We start from the raw sequence: 23081 nt of genomic DNA on the forward strand, positions 1-23081 counted from the left end.
CAAGTTAACATAATGTAACTTTATCCTATGCGGGATAAGCCAGTAAAGATTTTAAGAAGGATAATGATAAAGTAAAACTTTCATGTTGAATAAATCACTCTGACTTTAGAATGAAAAATAAATTCAATGGGGTCAAGACTGGAGAAGTGGAGACAAGTTAGATGATTATTATAATTGGTTATAACAGTAATTCTCAAAGTGTGGTCCCTGACCAGCAGCAGCAGTATTACCTGGGAACTTGTTGGAAATGTGGATTTTGGGGTCTCCCTCAGATTTAACCCAGTCAGAAATTCCTGAGGGGAGCTCAGCTCTCTGTGTTTGGATAAGTCCTTCTGGTGATTATGTTATCTACTAAAATTTGAGAACCATTGAGAAACCATGTTGAGGACTAAAACAAGATGTATACGTGGGAAAAGAGGGAAGGGGACAGTTTGAGAAAGATTTAGGAGGTAAAATTGTCAGTCTTTGGTGGTAGATTAAATGAGGGGAGATTTATGGGGGAAGGCTGGCCATTAACTGAGATCTAGCCTAAAGTAAGATTGCTGGATTTATAGAGGTGATGGGTTTTATGGAGCCAGTTTGACTAAAGGATGGAATTGCAAAGTCCACATGATCAGTTGTATAAACTATATGAGGAAGTAAAAATCTGTAGCACCATATTGCACAACTTAAGGGAGTATGTGAATGGCATGCTCTGGAGCACAATTTGAAGGGTTATATTGAGTACAGCATGAAAAGTGCTCCCTGGAGTGGAGCAATGTAGTAGCCCTGGACAAAATCGGGCATTAAGAAGATAAGAGATCTCCTGGATGCAGAGATGATGCTGTCACGGAAGGCATAATATGAGATAACTGGAAGGATAAAGGTTGTTATAAGAGAATGACTATTAGAACTGAGCATTTCAAGTGTAGCATAGTTCTGGGTGATAACGAGAATAAGAAAGATGGTGGAATATAGCTAGTCTCAAGGTCCAAGTGGAATCTTGTATCAAATTATGTCACATTAAGCTTAGCCTCATGTTGCTTTAGCAGGTGGGAGTAGGAACTAATGGGAAAAAAAGGAAACACAGTCTATGTGAAAAGCCCTAAGACAGCAGTTGAACATGGTCAGACTCCATATGCTGGGGAAGGCTGAAGTGGCAGACTCTAAATACCCCTTATCTTCTCCTCCACCTCTAATCATTTAATAAATCCTGATGATTTTTCCTTTTAATACATTTTGAGTAAACAACTTCCTTCCCGTGTCTATTGCCACAAGTTGGTCAAGCTTTATCCACTCAAATCTAAAATGGCAATTCAAGCCTCATAATTAGAATTACTGTTCATCATTCTTTTTGTTTCATAGTTTCCCCATACAGTGGTTAGTTTAATTTTTCAAAGATTTTATTTTCTACATAAATTTTAGTTGCTCTGAAAGCTTTAGCAACTTTATGTTTTTATTTTAAAAATTCAATTGCTATAGCCTGCTATTTGAGAGTCTTCAGAAACTGATTATTATGTCTCTGACTGAATAATTATAGCTGGAATTTATTTAAAGCTTATGTTCCATGCCCATGTGGAGCGAATTATATATCCTATTTTATTTAATCCTTAAGTTGCAAGAGAAATAATATCATCTTTATAGAGAGAGAGTTAAGTCTCAAAGAGGAGATATACCTTATTCAAGATCAGAGTCAAAGTTAAAGCCGAGTATACACACCTCTGGGGTCTGTTTTCTTTTTTACCTATATCTCACAGCTTTCTACTTTACTCCCAAATTCCCACCTCACTGTGTAAATTATCTATGATAACCAATCAAAAGTGTTCTCTTTTTTTGCTAAACTATATGATGTATGTTTTAACCACCATACATTTTCTCATAATATTCTTATCTTTTCTACTTATATCAGTTGTTTTCAAACGTTAGTTTGCATTAAAATCACTTGGAGGGCTTTTTAAAACACAAATTGCTGGTTGCTACCCTAAGAGTTTCTGATGCAGTGGGTCTCAGCTAAGTTTCCAGAATTGGCATTTCTAACAAATTCCTAGGTTATGCTGAGGTTACTGGTCTGGGGACCACACTTTAAGAACCATTGTTCTATATATTTATCTAAATTACACATCCCTTAAAAGCTTAATGCAAATAGCATGTCTTCCATTGTATTTTTCTGCTACCAATCCAACCTTCAATAAACACCTTTATGTTCAATCTCATATTGCATTTACTGTCTTACATATTCACTGCCTCTTGTGTTGGTAGCTATCTTTATTTCCGTATCTGCCTTTATCCATCTTCATTTATCTGTCTCTATTTAACTGTCTGTCTATCTTATATTCATATGTAGCTTATTGGCCTTTTGGTATCATATATTTTCTTCAAATCACCATGGCAAATATTTGGCACCTATGTATACATTGTATTCAAGTATTTAATGATGATATGCACACAAAGAAATCTAAGGGTTTTTTTCTTCAGTTTTTTTCTGCAATTTTATTTTAAATCAGATTTCAGTTTCTTTTCCTTCCAACCTCTACCTTGCAGAATTTCTTTTGAAAGCATTTTCTCGTCCATGTTTTTATTCTATCTGTTGCTGTATTTGAAGTTGCATTGGGACATTTGTTTTTCTCTCTGTAATTTGCTATAGGTAGGAAGTGTTGTACAGTTCCACTGCAAAAAAGGACATCTTCTCCAAGGTTCTACAACACGTACTTGCCTTCCTGACCTCACGTGGAGTGGAATTCAGCCTGAGTGCATACGTAAGTATTGTGGCTAAGAAAATTATACTTATCAAGGATAAGAATTTATATGCAGTTTTTTCCACGTGTGAAAAATAAGCTTATATGTATGTAAAAGAGCTGTTGCATTGTTTTTTCAGGTTATTATAAAATATAATTCATGCATATAGTGTTTTACTGTAGCATACCCCCATGGCTAGTGGGGAGCATTATTCTTTAAGAAGTCAGAAGGCACAGGGCAAAATTTTGTTCTTTTTGAAAAGCTCTTGTAATTGCGTTCAGTTTGGTCACCAGGTAATTTTAGATGATGATTATTTTTTAGGTTCATAGATCTGCACCTATGAATCTGAAGTACTTGTGAGATACAGGAGGCTCCAACATAGTAGAGACTCAATCTTTTTCACTTGTGAAATTCTCTGAGAACCTGAGGAAAGCTAGAAATGTCCATGAAAGGATATATGCATGAATACCTTAACCAAAAATTTGAATACTACTTAGGATTTCCTGGAGCTTCTAAATGTGCACTGACTCTAAGTTGAAAACACTTGCTGTACAGATTGAATAAGAGCAAAGATCACTAAACAGTCTTTTTTGAATACAGTTAGAAATAAATTTTAGCTGGTGAGTTATCTCTTTTTTCCCTCCTACTTTCTCTTTTTATTTCCTCTCCATCTTTTTTGCGGGGGAGAAAAATGAAGAGTAAGCAGGAATAGAAATACTCATCAGAATGGTTTCTAGCTTTTAGGATTTACTGAAGTCCAAATAAGTCCTGTGAATTTACTCCATCCCTGTTCAGAACCACCCAAATAATCACAGGGGCCCCTGTGGATCCTCAGTTTACTGAAAAGCAGCAGAACACTCCACTGAGAAGTCATGTCACGTGCCTGGCTGGCTTATATTTAAATACGGCAAAATTCCTTGAAAGAGAATTCCTCAGAGTGTGTACATACTTTAGAACAGCTGTGTGGGATATACTGAGGTATTTCATAGTAAACTAAGATTCTTTGATGACCTGCATGTGGGATATGATGATTTAAATAAAATTAAATGGCTTCTGTTACTGCAGAGCATCTCAGAATATCTAATGGGTGCATAATGGGGCTTAAGAATGTAGCAGAAACAGACTATTTGTGTTTATTCTTAGCAGTATTTCCTCAATAAGAATTAAATTTTATTAACTGAATTATATTAAATATAAACCACATAACAAAATGTTTTTCACATAATGTTAAAAATATTAGCTATTATTTATAGCTTAGTACATATCCACTAGGAAGCATGGAAAAAAATTTTTCCAAACAAATTTGTCCACAGAACACTTTATCTCAGAGACCATCTTTAAGGGTCTATATCCATGAACAAATGATCAGAAATGTTGTGTTGCTTAGGGGGAGAATTCTTTGTAGCATCTATTTCTGATTAAGAAGGGAATGGTCATCATAAGACACAGGTGAACTGAGCGACAGGGTCAGAGAGTGTCATAAGTGCAGGTTTAGTGGAATCAAAAAATTAAATGAATGAAAAGATACTCATAGCATATGGACCCAAAATATGGCCAGAAAATTCCATATGCAAAAAATTATTAAATTGTACTTTCTACATTAGGAAATATGAGTATCAGAGCAACGTACTAAACTGTGGTTGAATTTACCTTTAGAAGACATGCTTTTTAATTTAAAATAAATATAATAAATAAAAATTAAATATTAATATTTCCTAAATTGGTATAGAAAATCTGAGTTTGATCAACTTTAAAACTTATCTTGGGGCTTCCCTGGTGGTGCAGTGGTTGGGAGTCTGCCTGCCAATGCAGGGGACACGGGTTCGAGTCCTGGTCCGGGAAGATCCCACATGCCACCCGTATGCAGCAACCAAGGCCCAATGCAGCCAAAAATAATAAAAGAAATAAATTAAAAAAAAAAAAAAAAAAAACTTATCTTAAAAAGGACTTATTAGATCCTTTAAAATGCTAATATATATTGTGACTCTCTAAAATGGTGATATAGTATACATTTATTAGCTTAATTATCCAGAGTTAGTCTTTTATTTTTTCTCTCAGTTTATATGTTAACAACCACCAGTGTTCCACAGATGATCATTTATGAAATGCTAGTCTATGAAAACAACATTTACATTTACATTGATAAGCTTTCCTTGATTCATGAGAATAACAAGTTATATTTATATAAAAACATTAACATACCTATAAAAATATATTGTGACTCCGATCTCAAAAGTTTCTTAACATGTCTATAAAAATGAACATTTTTTCGCTTTTCTTAATATAGCCCACAGCTGTAAACAGCCAGAAACTCCTGCTCATGCAAATGTAGTAGGAATGGACCTTCCATCCCATGGGTATACATTAATTTATACCTGCCAGCCTGGCTTCTTCTTAGCAGGTGGAACAGAACATAGAGTGTGTAGATCTGATAACACCTGGAGTGGAAAAGTTCCTGTTTGTGAAGGTAAGTTTTCTCTATAAAAGCTTTCAACAGAAGATTTTGTACTGTTTAAGCTTTCCTCAGATACAAGAGACCAAAAAAAATCAATTTAGATTAACTTAGGAACAAGGTAAATTTGTTCGCCAACTCTAAGAGTAGGAGTGATGTAGACACTTTTGGATCCCGGGGCACAGAAATATTTTCAGGCCTTTTTATAGCTTCTTTTCCATGCTCTATTTTTAATTCTTGCCTTTATTACTTTTCCTAGTTCTCTATTCACAGTAGGTATATTAGTTTTCTAAGGCTGCCATAACAAAGTACCACAAGCTGGGTGACTTAAAAGAATAGGAATTTATTCTCTCACAGTTCTGAAAGCCAGAAGTCCAAAATCAAGGTGTCAAGAAGGCCATGTATCCTCTGAAGGCTCTAGGGAAGAATCATTCCTTACCTCCTTCGAGCTTGTTATGGCTTCTGGCTATCCCTGGCATTCCTTGGTTCATAAATGCCTCACTACCATGTCTACCTCTATCTTCACATGGCCTTCTTTCCTATGTATCTCTATATGTCCTGTTCTCTTCTTATAAAAACACTAGTCATTGGACTTAGGGATTATTTCAGGAATATTTTACCTCAAGATTCTCACCAAATTACATCTTCAAAGACTCTGTTTCCAAATAAGGTCATGTTCTGAGGTTCCTAGTGAACATGAATTTGGAGTGTGTACTATTCAACCCACTATAGTAGGGAATATTGCTGCCAGCATTCCTGGGTTTATATCCTTCTGGTAGAATAACCCTAGTAGAAAGAGTCTTTCCCAAAACTTGGTCAGGAAAGCACTATATGAAAGTCTGATTGCCACAATTTTTAATGGAATCCATCTCCAAATTCATTTCTCAGCCACGATGATATGACAGTTTGACCAGATCTAGGTGATGTTTCCACCCAGGTTGCTGCTTTGGTTGATCAGGACAATCCCCATCTGAACAAGTTGTAATGAGTTTACCAGAGGAAAAAAGTGTTATGTTTCCAGAAGAAGGAACAAAGGAGGTTTTCCTAGAATTCTTGATAAAGTCATCAATACATTCTTTTTTTTTTCAGTCCTTCTAATTCTTTACGTCTTGTAGCCTTCACAAATGTAAATGACTTTCTCCTCTTGAAATGTTTTCACTCTTTTCTCTTAGCTAGAACATTACAGGTTTCTTTTTTCTTTTTTTTTTTTAATTTTTCATGATAGGAATCCCTTCTGTGTGAGATCTTATTCTTTTATTTGTTTACTTGTTATTGTCTTTCTCCACTCTCCTGTCCTTTCATCTGCCCTTCCCCGACTAGAATATAAGCTCAAAAGAAAAAGAAAAGAAAAAAAAGAAAGTTTAATAAATCTAAATATGGCCCATTTTAGGGTTCTTTTACGTAAAAATAAAAAAGAAACTTTGTCAAAGTATTTACAACTGTGATTTTAACCACTAGATCAGTGCCTTATATGTGAAAAGTGTTCAATCAATATTTGTTGAATAAATAAATATTTTATCTCCTCAAATTTCTGGCTACCTATTCTCCATTTCCTTTTTAAGCTTAATGTTTTCTACCCATTTTTTCTAAAGCTCAGTTCTTAGTCTTCTCTTCTTTTCACTCTGTGTTCTCTCCCTAGGTGATCTGATCTCATTCAAGCCAGTGACTTAAAGTTTTCTCTATGAAGGTTATTTACAAATTAATATTTCTAGCTCATTTATCTTCTCTTAGCTCCAGAATTATATGCTCAATTTCTTACCTAATATCTCTTCTTGAATTTCTCAAAGACATTTAAATAATATATGCAAATCTAAACTCATCAATTTCCCTTCACTGTAAGTCTTCTCTTGATGTTCCCTAACTCAGTGGTACCATCATCACATAATAAATAGAAATCTAGCAGTCACCTTTGACATCTTCTTGTCTCTTTAAATCCACCAGAATTTTAGTAGGTTTAAAAAAATTCTATCCACTTTTGAATTTATCATCACTGTTACTGTAATCTAACTCAGCATTATCTCTACTGAGACTACTGAAATGGCCTTCTAACTTCTCTACCCAAATCAATACCCACTCCTTTCCAAATTGTTCTCCACCTTGCAGCCAAGGTGATGTTCAACCAAATAACTTCCCCTTAAAACCTTTAAAGACATTACTTTGTTCTTAGGAAAAAGATGTATGTCTTTACAGGTCTACAAGCACTGCATATCACAGCTGCTTCAACTTTGCAGGCACTTTCAGCACCCCACATGATTTTGAACTCCTTTTGGTTTGACTTAAAAACTTTAGTTTAACTCTTTACCTTTGAGACTAGCCAATTTCTTGTGACATCATGGGATACCTTAACAATTTTTAAGTCTTTTTTTTTTTGGTGGGGGGGCATGCCGCACAGCTTGTGGGATCTCAGTTCCCTGTCCAGGGATCAAACCTGGGCCCGAGCAGTAAAAGGGCCAAGTCCTAACCACTGGACCACCAGGGAATTCCCAACAATTTTTAACTCTTAAACATGAACCCTACCCAAATTATTTGCCTTTAAGCAACAGGAACATACCCTCAGCCCTCAACTTCCATGTTGGAATCAACTGTTTCCATGTTGGTTTATGCTTTTAAAATAAGAAACAAGACCCCAAAATACTAAGGCAGCACTGATATTCCCTTTGCCCCACTGGACTATAATGGGGATAATTATAGAAGTTGTTAGCTGAACAGAAGTGTTGAGTGAGGACTGAGATGCTATAGTGAACAGGACATTTTGGAGAAAACTATATGATATTTCAAAGAATAAAATTGACAGTGCATCAAACTGTGTGTGTGTGTGTGTGTGTGTGTGTGTGTGTATGTGTGTTATTTATTATATTAAATTTTGTAAAATTTTTGTTTCTTTTCATAGCTGGTTCCAAAATATTGGTGAAAGATCCTAGACCTGCGCTAGGAACACCCAGCCCAAAGCTAAGTGGTTAGTAATTTCAGTTGTTTTTCTAGTAGTCATGATTTCCCAAGGTGATCTTCTGTTGTATTGACAAAGTGACCATTTATTTAGAAAAATATATTTCAGTATGGGAAAACTATGCATTTTACTGTTTGGAATTTGAAGTTTGAAAATTTGTATTATAGGATACCAAACTTCGAGCAATGTAATACTGTGACATGTTAATATTCCAAAAATATTGTATATAGTTGTCTCTATAAAATTTCCCTTCAAGAGTATCTGTAGATAGCTATAAAATAATGGCAATGGTTTATTTAAAACATTAAAATAAAAATTAGATTTACATATAATTTTTAAATATAAATTTTTTAAAGAAGGAACCAAATACACTTGGAGTGAGAGTAAAAAGTTCAGCAACTTCTAAAACTTGTCCAGTTTATTTTCAGTAATTTGATTTAAAAATAAAATTTTTAGTCGTTAAAAATATGGGCCTTGAAGTCCTACAACCTTGATGTAATCCCCATGTTATACACTGCCTACCCTATGACTTTGGAAAAGTTAATTTCTACATCTGAGCCTCCATTTCTTTACCTATACAAAAGACATATTGATTAGATTAATATGAATGAACTTCATAAAATTGAAGCACAAAGTGCTTGGCTCATGGTAAGGGCTCAGTATACGAGAGCTTCTTTTTAATGTATTAGTATGTATTTTATTTACATGGTAGGAATGAAAAGCTACACATAAAATTAAAGGCTCAGCATTTAATCTTTACCTTGGAAATAGATTTGGTCCAGTTGTAACAAGCCAGGTAGAGTGTTAGAATCTAATTTTAGTTGGTTTAAAAAGTTCTCAATGGTACATGCTATTAAACTGGACTGCCTACCAAAAAAATTAGTCTGAGAAACTGATTTTTTTCAACAGTCAGTGAAAACAGACTGAATTTCTCTAAGGTGACCAAAAAATATGTCATCATGAGAGAGAAAGTGTTGCATGGATTCAGAAAACCACAATGGTCCCAGCCCCTGGTAACCTCTATTCTACTTTCTGTCTCTATGAATTTCCCTATTCTAGGTACATCATATAAGAGGAATCACACAATGCTTGTCCTTTTGTGTCTGACTCAATAATGCTCCGTTGAACGTACATACCATATTTTATTTATCCATTCAGCTGTTCACTGACATTAGGATTGTTTTCACCTTTTTGGCTAGTGTGAATAATCCTGTGAACACTAGTATATGAGATTCTTTTTGATTTCCTGCTTTCCATTCTTTTGGGTGGTAGTAGAATTGCTGGATCATGTGGTAATTCTAGGTTTAACTTTTTTGAGAAACTGCTAAACGGTTTTCCAAAGCAGTTGAGTCATTTTACATTCCCACCAGCAAAGTACCAGGGTTTCACATCCTCACCTACACTTGTTATTTCCTGTTTACCACAACTTTTTAAAAAAAGAAAAACAAAGACTTAGTGCAGGGTTGTAATTATAACTCAAAATGTGTTCAATATAAGACTAGGTTTGCCTCATTTTTAGGTAAATATCTTCCATTGGACCTTTCATTTCATGTCCACTGTTAAAATGTTTACCATTAATGATTAAAGGACTTTTTTCTGGTTAAAAAAAAAAAAGAAAGAAAACCACAATGGGCAATCAGTGCCCAGAACTTTCCAAGAAAGATACTTTATCTGGGAGCAGATGTGTACCCTGAATAATAGCTCCAGCATATCAAGTATAAATCTAGACTGTCCTGGGCAAAACATGGCCAATGGCTACCAATAAATATTTCAGGCTGACAAAAAAATTTTTTTAAAGAATATGGAAGAACTAAACAACAAAACTAATATGTTTGATGTAATATATATATATATATATTTCTCATCAACCAATTAAATAATATATACTTTCTTTAAAGGCACATGGGACAGCTATAAGAATTGATCATATATTAAGCAATAAAAAAATCTACACAAATTTCAAAGCAAAGTTAGTCTTACCTGACCATGATGCAGTTAAAAGTTAATAAGAAAATGGATAAAATTTTTAAATTCCTCAATATTTGGAAATTAAGAACAAAATTAATACTGATGAATAACTCATGAATTGAAGAAGAAATTAAAATGGAAAATATAACAATATAGTTTAGTTATGCTGAAAAATCTAGATATCAAAACTTGGGAGCTAGAGCAAAAGTAAAGATGTGAGGGAAATATAAAGCCTTAAACCCTTACATTAGAAGAAAAGAAAGCCTTAGAATTAATAACTGTCCCTGTTAAGAAGATACAAAAAGTATAATGGAATGATCAAAAGAAAGCAGAACTCAATGTAATAAAAATGATCAAACAAACCAAAAAAACCCCAAAAATATAACAGAAGAATCTCAACAGAGTCAAAGTAGTCCTTTAAAAAAAAATGTACAAAGTGAATAATTTCTGTTAAGATTGATCAAGAAAGGAACAAAAAGTAGTAACATTTCAAAAGGAAACATGAAAACCTACATAGAGTAGATTGAATAAATTAGCAATATATAACAGAAAACTACTGTAACTGTCAATTTTAAAAAAACTTAAACATTGACAAATTACTAGAAAAGTGGATTTTAACATAACTAATAGGAGAAAACTCGAATAATCCCATAACAAAGTAATAGTTAAAGCTATTTCCACAAGGAAAAACCTGTTCCATATGCCTCTACTGATAAGTTCTACCAAATTTTGAAGGAACAGATCATCCCAGTTTTATAAAACTATCAAAAAAACCCCTCATTTGATGGATCCAACATAACTCTAATAACTCAGGTAAAGACACTATAAAAAGAGAAAATTACAGGCCCATTTGACGTAAGATTATAGATGAAAAAATCCTACATAAAGCCTTAGCAAATCAAATACAGTTGACCCTGAACAGAAAGTGGGTTAGGGGCACTGGCCCTCAGTGCAGTCAAAAATTTGCATATAACTTATCGTTGACCCGCAGTATGTGGCTCCTCCTTACCCAAGATTCCTTCATATCTGTGATTCCGCATCTATGAATTCAACTAACCACGGATCAGTACAGTAGTACTATAGTATTTACTGTTGAAAAAAATCTGTGCATAAGTGGACCCTCACAGTTCAAATCCATGTTGTTCAAGGATTAACTGTACAACATTATAGTAAAGATGACACATCATTACCAAATTGGGTTAATGAAAGATTTACAGGGATATTTTCATGTTAAATAATCCTCAAAAGTAATCTATCACATTAAGAGATTAACATGCAAAAAATATGATTATGTATGATCATCTAAATTATGATCATCTAAATACTTGCACAGAAACTACTTTGTAAGATTGAACATCTATTTATAATTTTAAAAAACTTTTAATAAATTAGAAAGGAAAAGAATTTCTTTAACCTGAGTGAAGGTATCTATAAAACTCTAGAACAATGTCATCTTAAGTGGGAAAACAGAAGCATTTCATTTAAAATCATGACACAGTGATTAGATTACTCCAAAGTAACAATTAAATTTGGCAGTGGTATCAGTGTCAGGAGCATGATACTCTATATGGTAATGCTATGAGGCCTATGTAGCAAAGTTTAGATTCAAAACTGTCTTGAAAAATAAAGATCGTAACCATCATTGTCTTCCTCCTTTTCACTGTGCTCCACATCAGTGATAGCTAGATGACATTTTAGAGTTTAGAAAGAACTGCCAAATACACAATCACATTTAAATCTCAAATTAGACTTAACAATAGAAAGTATTGTCATCTCCTTGTACGTAGGGATTTAAATGACCAAATAGCGTCTGCCTCTCCCATCCTATCATTAGTTACATTTCTCAGTTATGTGTGAGAAAGGTGGAGGGTGGTGGTGGCATGCTGGAGCTGACCGGTAGAGCTTTGCCATAGCCAGTTCTGTGCATTCTTCCAAACTCTGCGTTCAGTGATGTCATGTTCATAGTTTGAAATCTGACATCACGGGATATTTACACTATAGAATCAGCAAATAGTACAACCAGTTTGTTGGTTTGTTTGTTTTCTGGAGAGCCAGTTGTTAAACATTTACTACCACATCAATGATTAATCCTGATACAATGTTCTTTGCTGCTGCTGGTACCTACTTCTTTCCATTGCTATTTTCTCCTGCCACGGGGGTTCTCTTTAGTCTCCTTCAACCAACTTCCTTAATTCCTCTAAGCACAATGACAAGATCACCAAGTGTAGCAGATTTTCATTAAATATTCAGGGGTATCAAAGAGTAAGCATAATACAGGCCAGGGAAAATAAACAATCAGAAAGATAAGAATAACACATTTATTGAGTACCTACTATATGCCTTCACACTACTGTTAGAACATCTTTCTCCCTTGCTCTTCCTCCTATCTCTACAACTAAGAGCCTATTACCTCCAAATTCCAGATCTTTCTGAAGGATAATTTAGCTTGTCACTCCCTCCTCCTCCAAACTTATTTTAGGTATGATTTTTGAGTTAACTGCTCTTTAAGGTGCTTACCAAATCAAGGGCTTTTTACGCATACACCATATCAAATTTTTAGGTAAGGTCTCCTGTACATACAGAGCATAGCTGTGTAGTTTGAGGTTTGGGGAGGGAGTGCCACTATAAGGGTGACTTGGCAAAGGTCCCAGAGCCAGGACTATGGATTTTTCATGATACTAACTGCATGTTCACTAACTATATATTTTATTAGCAACTATGTAATGATCTACGAGACCCACGGTTTCCCTATTTTACCTGTATAATACTAATGATAGCAACTAACACTTATCAAAACTCTTCATATTCATTATCTCATTTAATCTTCCTTGTAACTCTGTGTTAATCCCACATTACTGATGAGGAAATTCGGGTTTAGAGAGTTAAGTAACTTAGGGAAAACCACACAGTTTATAAATTGTAGAGGAGGGACGGAAATACAAGCAGTCTAGTTCCACTGCCTGCATTTCTAGTCCTTCTGCTATATAGCTTTTGAATTATCATAGAAAAAAATAATCATGTTGGTTGAAATACTCAGTAAAAATTCTTGAGTGCATTGTATGTTCATCTTCTACCATAGTATTGTTTTACTTGTTTGCCTAGTAGAATTCAGGGAATGTACAATTTGTAACACAGTCTCTGTGATCTGAGCAGTAAGAACTGTGATGTATGTAGAGAAAAACAGGTAACAAATGTCAATAACTTGTTAGAAAAAAAAAAAGGCTTTCCTCTAAATCCATGTCATTCATTCAGTCACACAAATAGACAGGCTCTTTTGAATAGCTGATTTCTGAGGATGTGCTTTAATGTGATGTACAGAATTAATGGAAGCTCTCTCAGCCTCTTACCAGGACCTGAGAAGACTTTGACATACCTAATTTATATTAGCTATAAATTACATAACTAATTTATATAAATATAATGACTTATTTGTCTGCATTTAACATTAAGAGTGTTTCTTATTTGGATGAAAGGTTTACATTAGAATATTCTTTGATTCTACCACAGTTCATCTCTTTCCCATGAGAGTTAGCCAATTCTAGTGACAATTCTTTTATTTCCATAAATACCTGTAAACCTTAAAGCTGTCAGGAGCAAAACAGGTAGAGCCCTGTTCTTCTTCAGGAGCATCTATTATTGAAATAACTGAACTCAGTATTCTGTAAAGGGGTAAAAAGGTCAAAGGAGCATCTCTCCTGATCGTCTCCAAGGCTTTTATGCAAGGGGGGGTTTTAACTCTATGCTCTTCCTATGAACCTATTCCTACTGCTAGGAGAAAAGCAGGCCTATTGGGACTAGTATATAGACTGACTTGGCCCAGTAAAATCATTTTATTTTCCTTCTGAAAGAAAGATATTATTACAGGAAACCAAATATAAGTAAACTTGATATTTAGCTGGATTCTAAATATGTCTTATGTCATTAATTGGTGGTGTTTATTTATCACTCATTGATGATGTATGTACAAATCTAGATTATTATTTTGGTTTATTCTAAAAAAATTAAAATACTTATGTGAAGAATTCATTTTATAATGTAAATTCTATATTATTGTATATTTAGAAAAATATGATTTTTCAATAAACTAATACTCATTAATCTGGTATTTAATGCTCATATTTACAGGGCACTGTAAAATTAACATGTATGTTTATTTAATCTATTCACAGTTCCTGATGATGTGTTTGCCCAAAATTATATATGGAAAGGCTCTTACAATTTTAAAGGAAGGAAACAACCCATGACCTTGACAGTTACTAGTTTCAATGCTTCCACTGGGAGAGTCAATGCAACACTCAGTAACAGCAACATGGAACTACTACTTTCAGGTATCACATTAAAGAACAGCAAACAATGCCTTTATACCTTCATTTCCATCATATCATCATTTTTTTAGTGATTTTTATACTGTGAAATATTTGCTATATTTTTGATGACATTCATAATTCATTCAGAAACAAGGCTTTCTGTTTTTTTCATTGATGCATGAATATTACTACACAAATACAAAACTCTGTGATTCTGAAATAAGCTCCCTCAAGAATATTTTTATGTGGCTAGAATGACATGTCATGAAATAGAACAGAACTTTCAATTTGAATATAACTAACTCCTTCTCTATTCTCATAACACCAAAGAGACTGGATCAGTGATTTGCAAGCTATTCTATGGTCACAAAATTATGTCTTCAAATGAGAATGTTTAGGAGGACACTACAATTTAAGACAGAAAAGGTAGAGTTACACTACCTTAAACAGGCAGACAGAACCCAGAGCCCTATCCATCTGCTCAACTTTCTCAGGTCTCTGTTTCCTCTATCTAATGCACTTCCCTCATTATCTTTGAATACTGTGTTTTTTTCTGACATTCAAATGTTTCCTCAAATGTCATCTTGTCAACAGTACTTCTGATGACCCTATCTAAAGTAAGCTTCACATTACAAATAGACTCACTCTTAGTCATAGGCAGTCTTATCTTGTTTCATTCTCTTCTTTTCACTATTTGAAATTATAGTATAGTGTAGTATAGTGTAGTATAGTATAGTATGACATGACATGATTTGTCTATACTCCAGCAATACAAGCTCTAAGAGAGCAGCTCTTTGCCTTCCAGTTCATTACTAATGCCTCAGATGTTAGAAATGCATCTGGACTCCCATGGGCACATGCACAGGAGCTGCTCCTGCCCCACACTCCCTCCCTCTGCCTTTCACTTCCCAGCTGCCAAGATCTTGGAAGCTTTGAAGCTCAGCATGGGATTCTTCCACTGAGTGAGTGGTCCTGTGTCCCACATTGGCTAGCTCATTTGGTTGATGAAGACATACTGACAGAGTTGTTGTTGGTTTTACCCTTTTGCCTTCTCACTAGCAATGTAAAATAGAGACTGTATCTCCACACCCTTAACAACAGAGGATACTGTCAAGCTTTTAAACTTCTGCTGATCTGCTGTGTGGCTGACGGGGTCTTGGTGCTCCAGCTGAGTGTCAGGCCTGTGCCTTTGAGGTGGCAGAGCTGAGTTCAGGACACTGGTCCACCAGAGATCTCCCAGCTCCACATAATACCAAATGGTGAAAGCTCTCCCAGAGATCCCCATCTCAATGCTAAGACCTGGCTCCACTCAACAACCAGCAAGCTACAGTGCTGGACACCGTATGTCAAACAACTAGCAAGACAGGAACACAATCCCACCCATTAGCAGAGAGGCTGCCTAAAATCATAATAAGTTCACAGACACCCCAAAACACACCACTGGTTGGGGTCCTGCCCACCAGAAAGACAAGATCCAGTCTCATCCACCAGAACACAGGCACCCCTCCCCTCCACTGAACCAACCTTAGCCAATGGGGGCAGACAACAGAAACAACGGGAACTACAAACCTACAGCCTGTGAAAAGGAGAGCCCAAACACAGTAAGTTATGCAAAATGAGAAGACAGAGAAACACACAGCAGATGAAGGAATAAGGTAAAAACTCACCAGACCAAACAAATGAAGAGGAAATAGGCAGTGTACCCAAAAAAGAATTCAGAGTAATGACAGTAAAGATGATCCAAAATCTTTGAAGTAGAATGGAGAAAATACAAGAAACGTTTAACAAGGACCTAGAAGAACTAAAGAGCAAATAAAAAGAGATGAACAGCACAATAAATGAAATTAAAAATTCTCTAGAAGGGATCAATAGCAGAATAACTGAGGCAGAAGAATGGATAAGTGACCTGGAGGATAAAATAGTGGAAATAACTACCACAGAGCAGAATAAAGAAAAAAGAATGAAAAGAATTGAGGACAGTCTCAAAGACCTCTAGAACAACATTAAATGCACCAACATTTGAATTACAGGGGCCCCAGATGAAGAAGAGAAAAAGAAAGGAACTGAGAAAATATTTGAAGAGATTATAGTTGAAAACCACCTTAATATGGGAAAGGAACTAGTTAATCAAGTCCAGCAAGCACAGACAGTCCCATACAGGATAAATCCAAGGAGAAACACGCCAAGACACATATTAATCAAACTATCAAAAATTAAATACAAAGAACAAATATTAAAAGCAGCAAGGGAAAAGCAACAAGTAACACACAAGGGAATCCCCATAAGGTTAACAGCTGATTTTTCAGCAGAAGCTCTGCAAGCCAGCAGGGAGTGGCAGGACATATTTAAAGTGATGAAAGAGAAAAACGTACAATCAAGATTACTCTACCCAGCAAGGATCCCATTCACATGTGACAGAGAAATTAAAAGCTTTACAGACAAGCAAAAGCTAAGAGAATTCAGCACCACCAACCCAGCTTTGCAACAAATGCTAAAGGAATCTCTCTAGGCAGGAAACGCAAGAGAAGGAAAAGGCGTACAATAACAAACCCAAAACAATTAAGAAAATGGTAATAGGAACATACATATCGATAATTACCTTAAATGTAAAAGGATTAAATGCTCCCACCAAAAGACATAGACTGACTGAATGGATACAAAAACAAGACCCATATATATGCTGTCTACAAGAGACCCACTTCAGACCTAGGGACACAAACAGACTGAAAGTGACGGGGTGGAAAAAGATATTCCATGCAAATGGAAATCAAAAGAAAGCTGGAGTAGCAATTCTCATATGAGACAAAATAGATTTTAAAATAAAGACTATTAGAAGAGACAAAGAAGGATGCTACATAATTATCAAGGAATCAATTCAAGAAGATGATATAACGATTGTAAATATTTATGCACCCAACATATGAGCATCTCAATACATAAGGCAAAATATAACAGCCATAAAAGGGGAAATCGACAGTAACACAATCATAGTAGGGGACTTTAACACCCCACTTTCACCAATGGACAGATCATCCAAAATGAAAATAAATAAGGAAACACAAGCTTTAAATAATACATTAAACTAGATGGACTTAATTGATATTTATAGGACATTCCATCCAAAAACAACAGAATACACTTTCTTCTCAAGTGCTCATGGGACACTCTCCAGGATAGAGCATATATTGGGTCACAAATCAAGCCTTGGTAAATTTAAGAAAATTGAAATTGTATCAAGTATCTTTTCTGACCACAGCGCTATGAGACTAGATATCAATTACAGGAAAACTATAAAAAATACAAACACATAGAGGCTAAACAATACACTACTTAATAACCAAGAGATCAATGATGAAATCAAAGGGGAAATCAAAAAATACCTAGAAACAAATGACAATGAAAACATGACAACCCAAAACCTATGAGATGTAGCAAAAGCAGTTCTAAGAGGGAAGGTTATAGCAATACAATCCTACCTCAAGAAACAAGAAACATCTCAAATAAACAACCTAACCTTACACCTAAAGCAATTAGAGAAAGAAGAACAAAAAAACCCCGAAGTTAGCAGAGGGAAAGAAATCATAAAGATCAGATCAGAAATAAAGGAAAGAGAAATGAAGGAAACAATAGCAAAGATCAATAAAACTAAAAGATGGTTCTTTGAGAAGATAAATAAAATTGATAAACCATTAGCCAGACTCATCAAGAAAAAAAGGGAGAAGATGCAAATCAATAGAATTAGAAATGAAAAAGGAGAAGTAACAACTGACAATGCATAAATACAAAGGTTCATGAGAGATTACTACAAGCAACTATATGCCAATAAACTGGAAAAGCTGGAAGAATTGGATAAATTCTTAGAAAAGCACAACCTTCTGAGACTGAACCAAGAAGAAAGAGAAGATATAAACAGACCTATCACAAGCACTGAAATTGAGATTGTGATTAAAAATCTTCCAACAAACATAAGCTCAGGACCAGATGGCTTCACAGGTGAATACTATGAACAATTTAGAGAAGAGCTAACAGGTACCCTTCACAAATTCTTGCAAAATATAGCAGAGGGAGGAACACTCATTCTATGAGGCCTCCATCACCCTGATAACCAAAACCAGAAAAAGATGTCACAAAGCAAGAAAACTACAGTCCAATATAACTGATGAATATAGATACAAAAATCCTCAACAAAATACTAGGAAACAGAATCCAACAGTACATTAAAAGGATCGTATACCATGATCAAGTGCGGTTTATCCCAGGAATGCAAGCGTTCTTCAATATACACAAATCAATCAATGTGATACATCATATTTACAAATTGAAGGAGAAAAACCACATGATCATCTCAGGAGATGCAGAAAAAGCTTTTGACAAAGCTCAACACCCATTTATGATAAAAACACTCTAAAAAGTAGTCATAGAGGGAACTTACCTCAACATAATAAAGGCCATATATGACAAACCCACAGCCAACATCATTCTCAATGGTGAAAAACTGAAAGCAGTTCTTCTAAGATCAGGAACAAGACAAGGATGTCCACTGTCACCACTGGTATTCAACAAAGTCTTGGAAGTCCTAGACACAGCAATCAGAGAAGAAAAAGAAATAAAAGAAATCCAAATCAGAAAGGAAGAAGGACAGGGGCTTCCCTGGTGGTGCAGTGGTTGAGAGTCTGCCTAGAAAACTACTAGAGTTAATCAACTGAATTTGGCAAAGTAGCAGGATACAAATTTAAGGCACAAAAATCTCTTGCATTCCTATACACTAATGATGAAAAATCTGAAAGAGAGATTAAGGAAACACTCCCATTTACCATGGCAACAAAAAGAATAAAATACCTAGGAATAAACCTACCTGAGGAGACAAAAGACCTGTAGGCAGAAAACTATAGGACACTGATGAAAGAAATTAAAGGTGATACAAACAGATGGAGAGATATACCATGTTCTTGGATTGGAAGAATCAACATTGTGAAAATGACTATACTACCCAAAGCAATCTACAGATTCAGTGCAATCCCTGTCAAACTACCAATGGCATTTTTCACGGAACTAGAACAAAAAAATTTCACAATTTGTATGGAGACACAAAAGACCACGAATAGCCAAAGCAATCTTGAGAAAGAAAAACGGAGCTGGATTAATCAGGCTCCCTGACTTCAGACTATACCAGAAAGCTACAGTAATCAAGACAGTATGGGACTGGAACAAAAAAAGAAATATAGATCAACGGAACAGGATAGAAAGCCCAGAGATAAACCCACACACATATGGTCACCTTATCTTTGATAAAGGAGTCAAGAATATACAATGTAGAAAAAACTGTTCAATAAAAGGTGCTGGGAAAACTGGACAACTACATGTAAAAGAATGAAATTAGAACACTCCCTAACACCATACACAAAAATAAACTCAAAAAGGATTAAAGACCTAAATGTGCAGACACTATAAAACTCAGAGGAAAACATAAGCAGAACACTCTGAGATAAATCACAGCAAGATCCTTTTTGACCCACCTCCTAGAGAAATGGAAATAAAAACAAACATAAACAAATGGAACCTAATGAAACTTAAAAACTTTTCACAGCAAAGGAAACCATAAACAAGACGAAAAGACAGCCCTCAGAATGGGAAAAAATATTTGCAGATCAAGCAACTGACAAAGGATTAATCTCCAAAATTTATAAGCAGCTCAATATCAAAAACACAAACAACCCAATCCAAAAATGGGCAGAACACCTAAACAGACATTTCTCCAAAGAAGATATACAGATTGCTAACAAACACATGAAAGGATGCTCAATATCACTAATCATTAGAGAAATGTAAATCAAAACTACAATGAGGTGTCATCTCACACCGGTCAGAGTGGCCATCATCAAAAAATCTACAAACAGGAAATGCTGGAGAGGGTGTGGAGAAAAGGGAACCCTCTTGCACTGTTGGTGGGAATGTAAATTGATACAGCCACTATGCAGAACAGTACAGAAGTTCCTCAAAAAATTAAAATTAGAACTACCATATGACCCAGAAATCCCACTACTGGGCATATACCCTGAGAAAACCATAATTCAAAAAGAGTCATGTACCAAAATGTTCATTGCAGCTCTATTTACAATAGCCAGGACATGGAAGCGACCTAGGTGTCCTTTGACAGAGGAATGGATAAAGACGTGGCACATATATACAATGGAATATTGCTCAGCCATAAAAAGAAACGAAATTGAGTTATTTGTAGTGAGGTGGATGGACCTAGAGTCTGTCATACAGAGTGAAGTAAGTCAGAAAGAGAAAAACAAGTACTGTATGCTAACACACATATATGGAATCTAAAAAAAAAATTTTTTTTTTCTGAAGAACCTAGGGGCAGGACAGGAATAAAGACACAGATGTAGAGAATGGACTTGAGAACACGGGGAGGGGAAGGCTAAGCTGGGACAAAGTGAGCGAGTGGCATGGACTTATATATACTACCAAATGTAAAATAGGTAGCTAGTGGGAAGCAGCCACATAGCACAGGGAGATCAGCTCGGTGCTTTGTGACCAGCTGGAGGGGTGGGATAGGGAGGATGGAAGGGAGACATAAGAGGGAGGAGATATGGGGATATATGTATATGTATAACTGATTCACTCTGTTATAAACAGAAGCTAACACACCATTGTAAAGCAATTATAGTCCAATAAAGATGTTTAGAAAAAAAAAAAAGAAATGCATCTGGAACAAAATGGGCCACAATGAATTTGAATTATTGCTCTCATTTAAAAATACATTTTAAAAGTATTGATATTGAAAATATGAAATATGTATTTTTAAATTTCTTGGCAATGTATATATCCCATACAATTATTAATAATGGAATAATTTGTGGTATAAATAAAATAGAAAATAAAATTATATCTGTTGATTTTGTAAATTTTATAAGAACTATAAAGCTTCATTTTGTATTGTTGAATGAACCTACCTTAAACCCAAAGTAAAGGTATTAGAAGTTAATATGTATTTTAATTTTTAAAATATACACAATTACATGATATAAATTGAAAGAAGCTTTATATGAACGAATGGAATATGTTACTACTGATTTACTTAATTTTGAAACATAAATTTTTATTTTCCTTGTGTAAGAGAGTTAGCACTAAATGTATATTCTAATTTAGAAAAATTTTAAAACAAATTTCTACAAATATAGATAAACAAACATAAATAGTTAGACTAACTTTCTATCCTTGTCTCCATAAAGTTCATTATAACATTTTCCCAGTAATTTTGGTTACGTTTGTATGTTTTCCCTATTAATTGTAATTTACTTTAGGTCAAGATCTATGCATCATTATAGTTGTATTCCCAGCTAATTTTTATGATACCTTATTACATAGGTGAAATATTAAGTGAATGAAGTAATGAGTCAAATTTCAATCATCAGTTAATCACAAAATTTTTACTTAGAAACTTATATTCTATCATTCACCTAAACACATTTACATTCCAGCTTATTCCTACTCTTGGAATACTCCCGTTCAGGAAAAAAAAAAAAAAAATTGTAGTCATCTTGCTTCTCTCCTTTATGCCATTACTATATTTACCTTCTTGAATTAAAAATTCTACTTGATTTTTGAGATCCAGCTCAAATGCTCTTTTTTCTTAATAAGTATTTCCTAAGCACTCCAGTGTGAAATGATCCTTCTCTCTTCTTTTAATTCATCATATTCTCTATCTCTATCATTATATCTCCTATTTCATCAGAAATTCACCTAAGCATCCTATTTTTAGATAGGAACAACATATTCATCTTTGTGGTGCCAATAGCACCTCGAATACTCTTTTTCTCAGAGTTGGCACCTAACTTATTATTAAGGAAAATATCTGGAATTTTAACATTTGATTCATATCCTTGAAGATTTTAAATTTGTTTGGGGGAAGAAATCATTTTGTTTACAATAATCTTGGAATGATGTTATTAAGAACAGTAATATTTAATTTTAATAGCATAGGTAATTTAAACCCCACAGTTAAGATTTCAGTTGAAAATTTCAGCTAAAGAGAGATCAATATATATTGCAGGATTTGTGAAAAGCATTATGGGTGAAGGTGGCCTTGACTTGGTCATGTTTTATTTCTTTTCTATCACATGCATTTATGATATATTTAAGTAGTTATAGATAGTAAAGTAAAGCAGAACTGTTTGCAAAATTAATAGACTAAATGCCCTTACATTTTACAGGAGTATATAAAAGCCAAGAAGCTCGCCTAATATTACACATCTATCTTATTAAAGTACCAGCTCAAGCTTCTGTGAAGAAAATGAAGGAGGAAAATTGGGCCATGGATGGCTTTGTAAGTATAGTTCTTTAAAAGTCTGCTGCTAATTTTAATAACAAATTTATGCTTTGGTTTGTCATTAAAATTCCAGAAAAATCTAATTTTCTAAATTGAGCTAATTAAACACACACACATATATTTACAGATATGTAGCCATCACCACAGTTGATTTTAGAATATTTCCATCACCTCAAAAAGAAACTTCATACCCTGTAGCTATCACCCATCTACCCCTCATCACCCCCACAACCCCAAGCTACCACAACTCTATTTTCTGTCTCTTTAGATTTCCCTGTTCTAGGCTTTCATATTTATGGAGTCATACAATACGTGGTCTTTTGTGACTGGCTTCTTTCACTTATAATGGGAAAC

At 34.7% G+C, this 23081-nt stretch overlaps 1 protein-coding gene across 2 annotated transcripts in view; it reads left to right on the plus strand.

The window, feature by feature from the left end:
- CSMD3 (CUB and Sushi multiple domains 3) overlaps positions 1–23081 on the plus strand; it is a 1062125-nt gene that overhangs the window by 1032405 nt on the left and 6639 nt on the right. For both annotated transcript variants that reach the window (XM_024739588.1, XM_024739590.1), the window contains 5 exons: positions 2624–2735; positions 5003–5182; positions 8058–8123; positions 14252–14410; positions 22612–22724. In XM_024739588.1, coding sequence (XP_024595356.1) covers positions 2624–2735; positions 5003–5182; positions 8058–8123; positions 14252–14410; positions 22612–22724 — 630 coding nt within the window. The remainder of the gene's footprint in view (positions 1–2623; positions 2736–5002; positions 5183–8057; positions 8124–14251; positions 14411–22611; positions 22725–23081) is intronic.

The sequence above is a fragment of the Neophocaena asiaeorientalis genome, unplaced genomic scaffold (genome assembly GCF_003031525.2).
Source record: "Neophocaena asiaeorientalis asiaeorientalis breed wild unplaced genomic scaffold, Neophocaena_asiaeorientalis_V1.1 scaffold533, whole genome shotgun sequence".
NCBI lineage: Eukaryota > Metazoa > Chordata > Mammalia > Artiodactyla > Phocoenidae > Neophocaena > Neophocaena asiaeorientalis.